At 40.4% G+C, this 8,964-nt stretch overlaps 1 protein-coding gene across 1 annotated transcript; it reads left to right on the top strand.

Moving 5' to 3' along the window:
- Nucleotide 1: 1 nt before the first annotated feature.
- On the top strand, nt 2-8,315 carry LOC127987960 (hepatoma-derived growth factor-related protein 2-like; the record flags this gene model as incomplete). The annotated part of the gene is made up of 14 exons (XM_052590424.1): nt 2-31; nt 118-288; nt 967-1,089; nt 1,198-1,263; nt 1,361-1,550; nt 1,742-1,826; nt 3,899-4,187; nt 4,276-4,406; nt 6,070-6,137; nt 6,239-6,309; nt 6,654-6,755; nt 7,399-7,552; nt 7,633-7,756; nt 7,842-8,315. Coding segments are annotated over 14 exons (1,734 nt in total), but the record flags the coding sequence as incomplete, so codon positions are not given.
- Between the last annotated feature and the right edge of the window lie 649 nt (nt 8,316-8,964).

The following is an 8,964-nucleotide window of genomic DNA, read 5'->3' as shown; positions in this document are numbered from 1 at the left end:
CAACCCTCACGCCTCCTATAGCACACCTGCAGTGAGACTTCATTTCTCTGGCTGTAATCGTCTGTTGTTTCATGACCGCACATGCTGATTTGTTACATCTTCCTTGTATTTGTTTAGCCTGCGTCGTCATCGGAGAGCGAGGACGACCCGCCTGCGCCGGGAAGTGATGCGGAAGATGACGAGGAAGCTGTGGTGCCGAGGAAAGCTGAAACAGGAAGTGATGATTCTGACTCTGGAAGTGAGGATCAAAGGAAGACGGCAGTGAAGCGGAAAGCTCCCGCTGCAAAGGTATCCAGACTCGAAACAAGCCAACGTGACTGATTGTATATCCACAGCTCATCTGTCATTGTTTCTCTCTTCTCTTGCAGTTTTATGCGTTATACTTTCAGGTGCTCTGAATTTCTCTTTTCAAAGCTTTTAATGTCGGCTTTAGTTAGTTACACATTCACTAGTGTTAAAATGAAGTAGTATTTATTTAAGCAGTGGAGTCATTCTGTGTTATGAATGTATTCATAGCTATGCCTAAAGTATATGGGTTTTTTTAATGTTTACATTCTGTTGTACACATCCTCTTTAAAGAACTTGAGAATTTAAAGTGGCTGAGAACTAAACTGCAGTGTGCTTATAATAATAATTAAAAAAAACATATTGTCCATTGGTGTGGATGCTAATATAGATTTCGTTGTAGGTGTGAACAGGCCTTACGGGATTAGTTCACTCCAGAATAAAAATTTCATCAATTTTCACCCATGTCATCAAAGATGTTCATGTCTGTCTTTCTTCAGTCGACAAGAAATTAAGGTTTTTGAGGAAAACATTCCTGGATTTTTCTCCATCTAGTGGAATCAGTGGGTTGAAGGTCCAAATTGCAGTTTTATCGCAGCTTCAAAGAGCACTACACGATCCCAGCCAAGGAATAAGGGTCTTATCTAGCCTAAAAAACATGTTTTATCTAAAACTTTGCAGCGGCCGCCAGTGAAGAGAACACGGGCATCATCTAGTGATCGAGATGGAGAGGAGAGTGGATCTCCCTCAGAACCTGAACCATCACCCAGCTCGGACTCTGACTCCGGCAAAAACAGCGATCAGGTATTCCCGCCTCAAACATCTCATAGCTTCATTACTACCAAAAAATGATGTGTAGTTAATAAAATGCCCATTGAAATCATGTAAACGAGTTACTTATGTGTTCTCCAGGACTTCACACCTCAGGAGTCGGGCGGTCGAGGTGGCAAAAAGCCAGCAAGCAGAGGCAGGAAGAAGGTGAGACCACCTCATTGATGTCATGTGGCCATCTATAATTACATACTTGCTTGATCTTACACTGTTTTATTTTTTATTTTTTTTTGTAATATTGTAGAAGGCATCATCTGGCTCGGATTCAGAATCGGGCTCCCAGTCAGATCAGAGGGCAGTCAGGAGCGATTCAGAAGACGAGAAGCCCCGCCCGGCCGTCTCTGGATCCGAATCGCAGTCTGGATCCAAATCCGACTCCGATTCAGAGCCACCTCCTCCTCCTGCAAGGAAAGGCCCACAAGGGCGTAAGAAAGGTGAGAACATGCGCTTTGCAAGGTGAATCCAGCACATATTATATTTATAATTAGTTTCAACGGTTGAGTAGTTGCGTTTAATGGCAGCACAGTGGATGGAAACATTACCTGAGACCGTTGTCCTCGGATATCAGGAATCCTAGACAAGTACATCAGAATACTAAAGGACACTTTTTTTTTCATTCTCCAAGCGGAGAAACCTCCACCAAAGCCACGAGGAAGGAAATCCAAACCAGCTCCAGAGAGGGCTCCTTCTTCTTCATCAGACAGCGACAGGTGAGTTTGAATATGATGAATATAGTATTCACTAGGGCTGCACGATGTGTCCTTTTAGCATCGATATCGCGATGTACGAATCCACGATAGTCACATTGCAGGATGTGCGATGTAGGCTGTCGTAGTTGATCCATTATTCATTAACTGTACTGGCCAGCAGCTCCCCGGCCCTTGACGAATGTGATTCGCGGATTAATTGCACAGCTTAACCATCGTAGAGTGAAACTTTATCATGTTTATCCAACACATTATGCACGTGTTTTTAAGTCCTGTCAGTTTAACAGGGCAGAGAGAGAGAGAGCGAGAGAAACAGAGAGAAAAGAGAGAGAAAAAAAGAGAGAGAAAGTACGCACAAGAGAGTGAGAGAGAGAGAGCGCGAGAGCGCGCGCATGAGAGAGATAGAGGGAGAGAGAGAGAGAGAGAGAGAGCCAGCCAGCCGCGGCCACACGCTCACAGTCTTGCTCTCTCCCTCGCGCTTATTGTTCAATTGACACAATGGTGTTGATGTTTAAATCATTTAAAATGAGAATGTAAGTGTGCTCACCCCATTTTTGTTTGTAAGAAAACAATTTGATTAGATTTCATATCGCAATATATATCGCAGAAAAATAAAATATCGCAATGTTATTTTTTCCCAATATCGTGCAGCCCTAGTATTTACTTTCCTTCATAAATCAGTTAAAGGGATAGTTCACCCAAAAATGAAAATTACCTCATGATTTACTCACCCTCAAGCCATCCTAGCTCTATATGACTTTCTTCTTTCAGAGGAATACAATCAGTTATATTTAAAATGTCCTGGCTCTATAATACTTTATAATGGGGGCCGAGATTTTGAAGCCCAAAAAAAGTGCATGCATCCATCATAAAAAGTGCTCTACTTAGCTCCAGTGGGTTAACAAGGGCCTTCTAAAGTGAATTGATGGTTGTGTAAGAAAATCTTCTAAACTGTATCTCAAGCACTATTTTAACGATGTCCTTGCTATGTTTCTGAGCCTTGATCTTGTAAGGATCCTTGCTGTCAATGCAGGGTCAGAGAGCTCTTGTAACTCATCAAAAATATCTTAATTTGGTGTCTAACTGTGCGTTCACACAAGACGCGAATTGCGTGAATAGATTGCGTTATTTGCGTGTAGTTGGACGTTTGAACGTTTTGAGTTTATTCGCTTAATTCGTGCATGAAATTAACTTTGCAACTTCACTTAACAACGTGAATTCGCATTATGGGAGGGGCTTCTGCCAGTTGAGTTCACGCAACAATGTGATTTCAACCACCATTTATTCTGATTATTTTCAAAATATTATTGTTATGGTGTCAAATCTGCTGTTTATTTATGAAGACGGGAGCTCAGTGCTCATGTATACGCCAAGAGCAGCCTCGACTCGGCTAGTCCTTCTGACATTTGCCGCTGACACTGATGTCTCTTTAGTAGTTCAACATTAAATATAATTTGTTTTGGGTAAATCTAACAGGTAATATTTGGTCTTTTGGTCTTTATTCAATTAATCTATTTCTTCCAAGCAAGATGTAAATTGCGCTTAACGCTTAATTCGCGTCTGGTGTGAACGCACCATTACAGGTTTGGAACGACTTATTTGTAAATCTTTATTGTGAATATTGTAAATAGTTTTGGGAAAGTAGGGAGCTAGACGCCACCTTTTGTTTTTGTAATGTTTGGATCTCTGTTTTTGGATTAGGTAGTTAGGTTAAGAGAATTGTAATTTTTTTTTTTTTTTTTTTTTTTGCTTCTTTATTTTGGATAGGTAATTTACAGGGTTTAATATTTAGCACAATTTGTTTATTATTTTGGCACTGTCAGCTCCTGAAAGTGGATTACCAAATAAAATTCAAAAGAAGTTGATGGTACTCGCTTGTTTTTTCCCATGTTACGCTCTACCCCTAGACGGGGCGTAACATTGAAATTGGGGGCTCGTCCGGGAACTATGCCTTTAATTTGAAGTCAAAAATACAATTCACATGATTATGACTTGAAAGAACATAGTTATAACAAGTATTCTGTGAATTTCTGAGGAACACATGGATGATTGAGTTTACATTTTTTTATTCAAAGTGACAGCGAGACAGACCGTGTCAGCGAGTGGAAGAAGAGAGACGAGGAACGGCGGAAGGAACTGGAGGAGCGAAGGAAGAAAGAGGAGGCTGAAGAGCTCCGTCGGCTCCGGGAGCGAGAGAAAGAGGAGGAAGAGCAAAGAAAAAAGGAGAAGGAGAACAAGGCCAAGAAAGGAAGCAGCAGCAGCTCGGACGATGAAGTGGATGATCACCCTCTCAAAAAATCCAAGAAGCCTCCGCCTCCCCCCATCCCCGCACCTTCAGACTCCGACTCGCCAGCACCTGCAGAGGCCAGTCAGCAGAACTTCACCCAGACTCTTTCTACTAGTGTCGCCGCTCAAAATGTTGACACTGTGGGTTGTTGTGTTTCCTCTTCAGGGGAAGAAATCCACCAAACGTCGAGACAGCCAGAAAGGGCGGCAGAAGAAGGAGAAGGAGGTGAAAGAGAAAAAAGAGAGGAAGATCAAAGAAAAGAAGCATCAGAGATCAGAGGAGAAAGACAAAACCAGGCATGTATTTGGGAATATTTATTAGTGTTCTGAATTAGCCTTTAGTTTTACATTGGTAATTTGATTGTGTGTTTTTGTCACTTATAATTTGTTGTATTTTGTTTTACCTTTTAATTTACTTTTATTTCAATAAGTTGCCAATGCAACTTATTTTTGTATGTATAACATTTTTTTATTTTAAGTTTTTTCTTTGTAAAGTGTTACATCTTATATTTTTATATTATTTTTATTATTACGGTTTTATTTGTATTTCAATTCATAAAAAAAAGATTTTCATTTATTTTAAAGAATTTAGTTTAGTAGTTTAAATTAAGAAAAAACAGTATAATTGAGATACTATAATAGTTTAAAGGGGGGGTGAAATGCTCGTTTTCACTCAATATCCTGTTAATCTTGAGTACCTATAGAGTAGTACTGCATCCTTCATAACTCCAAAAAGTCTTTATTTTTATTATATTTATAAGAGAAAGATAGTCTGTACCGATTTTTCCCGGAAAAACACGAGCGCCTAATGGCGTGACGTGTGGGCGGAGCTAAAGAATCACGAGCGCCAGTAGACTTTTGAGTTGAGAGCATGTGGAAGCTGTGACACAGATCCAGAGGCTGAAATTTAACAAGAGCAGCATCAGCAAAGGCGCTATGCTATGTGGTATGTACTGAAACTGTATATATTTGCTTAGCGGTTTTGGAAAATGACTAAGTTCCACTTTATGTCGTCTTTTTTTTTTTAAGCTGTACATGTGGAAAGTGCAGTTTGATGACAACATCGCATGTTTTTTACTTGATGTGCTTACGCGCTGATAGCTAAGTTAACAACACAGAGATATTTGAAGCAGTTTTACTCACCGCATGCGGTTCCAACACACGATCGTGACCCTTTTCCGTTGGGACTGCATTATCCTTAAGAAATAAACGACGTGCAATCCGAAATGCAGGGAACAAACAAAAACACTTGCACAACTCCGTTGATGCTCTGTAAAAATAAACTCCATCCACTGGTCCCTTAATGCTGTTTCTCTTTTGGTAATCTGTGCAGGGTTGTCTTGCCCTGGCAATCAAAAACACACTTCTTTTGTGACTTTTCGCGATGCTCTCGCTCTGATCAGGCTGTGCTCAGCCTCTCAGTGCTCTGCTATACAGGAGCGCGCGCTCTTCCGGCAGAAGAGCGCGCACTTAGGACCCATATAAGGAAATTCCGCTCCATCTAACGTCACACAGAGCCATACTCGAAAAAAACAACAAACAAAATTTTTTTGGAACAAAAATACTCCTTCAAACGTACAACTTAATTTTTGAAACTTTGTCCATGTTTAGCATGGGAATCCAACTCTTTAACAGTGTAAAAAACTATGCATGAAATAGCATTTCACCCCCCCTTTAATGTTAGTTAATGTTTTAGTTGTGTGTGTTTTTTTTCCCTTTTTAAAATAAGTTTCATTTTTATGATGTTATTTTCAGTTTTAGTTTATTATTAGTTTACTAAATTAAAATAAGAAATGTTGCATAGGCTTCTAGATAAGCAGAAGAAAAAAATATTATATTTTTTTTTTTTTTCATGTGTATTTTTTTCAAGTAACAAAAATGTGTTGTTGTTTTTTTTTATAATAATTTTCTTTTAGTTAACTATAATAACACTGAAAATAACACCACTGTTTCCCTCAAGGCTTAAGGCCGAGAAGCCGAAACGGAAGCCGACGCGTCTATCCGAGAAGAAAGTCGAGAAGAAAAAAGGTCAATTGAAACATGTTCTCATGGCTGTTCAGTCCTTTCGAGTCATTTCACGGGCCGTCAGACTTTAACTCTTGTCTCTGTCGCCCCGTGTATAAATCCAGAACCCTCTCCAGAAGAGAAACTCCAGAAGCTCCACACAGAAATCAAGTTTGCCCTGAAAGTTGACAACCCAGTAAGTACTGACATCATCAGCCTACCCATGTCACTTAAAACACAAAATTAAAATGACTGGAAACATTATTCTACCAATTTTACTGCAAAGTCTAGTGTACAAACAAGCAACGAGTTTGGTCATACTCTCCTAGGATGTTGATTCATTGAATCAGTTGATTCAAACCTGTTCATATGGTTCAGTGGTATTTAATGAACCACACATGACCCTCTAAACTTTCAAAATGCTGTTGAATTTAGTCATATATATATATATATCAGAGGCTGTACGTGTGAAAATGAGATGATGTGTGAATTCCCTGGTATCATTCTGCATCTTGTCGTCTGTTTCCTTTCGATCTGTAGGACATTGAGAAGTGTCTGCAGGCCCTGGACGACATCAGCTCAGTACAAGTAACCACTCAAATCTTGCAGAAGAATGCAGATGTTATAGCTACACTCAAAAAGGTACAAACATTTGCCATTTAGAATCCGTTTAAAGGGATAGTTCACCCAAAAATGAAAATTCTGTCATTTAATAACTCACCCGCATGTCGTTCCAAACCCGTAAGTCCTTTGTTCGTCTTCAGAACACAAATTTAGATATTTCTAATGAGTTACAAGAGCAGAAACATAGCAAGGACATTGTTAGGGGAAGTCGTGGCCTAATGGTTAGAGGGTTGGACTCCCAATCGAAAGGTTCTGAGTTCTAGTCTCGGGCCGGACGGAATTGTGGGTGGGGGGAGTACATGTACAGTGCTCTCTCCACCTTCAATACCACGACTTAGGTGCCCTTGAGCAAGGCATCGAACCCCCAACTGCTCCCCGGGCGCCACAGCATAAATGGCTGCCCACTGCTCCGGGTGTGTGCTCACAGTGTGTGTGTGTGTTCACTGCTCTGTGTGTGTGCATTTCGGATGGGTTGCTCAAAGAAAACAAAAACAACGACTTTATTCAACAGTTATGTTTTCTGTGAGTCACCCTATAGCGCATGTATACAACGTAACGTTATGTACGCAGATGCGTCGTTTACGCTTGGATCTGAACTAGGGTTGGGCCGATAGACGAAGCCATCGTTCCTCGATGCTTCTGACTGTCTTCTGTCTTTTAGATTCGGCGATACAAAGCTAGCAGTGCTGTTATGGAGAAGGCCACTGCGGTCTACAATAAACTAAAGCTCCAGTTCATTGGCAAGATTGAGACCACTAAACCAAAACCAGATGAAAAGAACCAAGAAGCCAACGAACAAGACGCGCAAAACACAGGTAAACGGGTCATTTTTTTAAAAATACGTTTTCACATGCAGTATTCAAATTTTGTTTTAAACCATGCTTGTTCCTTCCAGACGACTCCAAACCAGTGAACGGTGAATCAGAAAATGAGAAAAAAGACGTTTCTGAATCGGAAAACAACCCCCAACCCACAGACCAAGAGAAACGCGATGAGCACCAATCCCCGAACGGCATCAGGTGAAGAGCGGCCACCTTTCGCCTTCTTGGTCCTTAAGCAAAATAATCACACCACTTGCCAATTAATTTAGTATTCGTCTTCCAGGCCCAATCCAGATGAGCCAGCAGATCAGCAGACGCTCCCAGCTGACTCCCCAGCGGCCGATCCGGCAGAAGACACAGACGTAAAAGAGGACAGCAGAGCGCAGGACGAGCAGATGTCTTCTGAGAGCTGAACGCTTCACAGACACACTTTAACTTCCTCCGTTCATTCGTGTTACTTGTGTCTGCCCACCTTTGTGACTTACATGAGTTTTTCGTGTTGTACATAAAACGTGATATGAACATCGTTAGCACTTTTGAACCGGGACGTCATGAGGCGAAACAAGCGCCTTCATCTAAATGTTGGATGTGGATGATTCTGCACTCCCCACGTTTGGTCCATCGAGGGCGAGCGTTTTATTTCAGAACCACGCTGACGTCTTGGAGGAAGAACACCCAAGCCCTATTGTATTTGAAGACTTTGCTTGTACTATGTAGCTGCTTTTTATGAGTAAAACCTTTTTTTTTTGGGGGGGGGGGGGGGGGGTCGGGGTCTTTTTAATGAAAAATTAAGGAAAATGCTTTAAAAAAAAAAAAAAAAAGCAGAGCAGTCTGGTTTTGTGTTCTTTGACCCACTACGCCATACAGCAAGAGATCATGAGGCTTCAACATCATCATTATTATTATTACTACATCTACAATCTACATCTGATCTGTCTGGTATGGATTTCATAACCTTCAGTGTCTTTGGACTTTCACTAAACTAACAAACCGTAGACCGTTTGTTGTCCGTTGTTTTGGTATTCTGATTATAACCGCTTACATCTGCATAGGTTGACCCATAATAATGCTATTCTTTATTTGTATGTCATAAAACACGCTTCTCTTTCTTATTATAAACCTGTTTCTAGTGCTGTGTAACTTGGTCTGAGATTTTTTTTTTTTTTTTAGTATCCGTGAAGGAATAAATAAAAAATTCCGCATGATGGCCACAACTTTGAATGTTTTCATAGAAGGACCGTGTTTTATATTGTTCAGAATATGATAATAACGTACTGCCTAGTACATATTTCATAGTATAGACTGCTTTTTACGGTACACACACACACACACACACACACACACACATATATATATATATATATATATATATATATATATATATATAATGTATGTATATAGGAATA

This window comes from Carassius gibelio, chromosome B22 (assembly GCF_023724105.1).
Source record: "Carassius gibelio isolate Cgi1373 ecotype wild population from Czech Republic chromosome B22, carGib1.2-hapl.c, whole genome shotgun sequence".
Lineage (NCBI taxonomy): Eukaryota > Metazoa > Chordata > Actinopteri > Cypriniformes > Cyprinidae > Carassius > Carassius gibelio.
The sequence above is the reverse complement of the archived record's forward strand: the minus strand, read 5'-3'. Positions and strand labels throughout refer to the sequence as shown.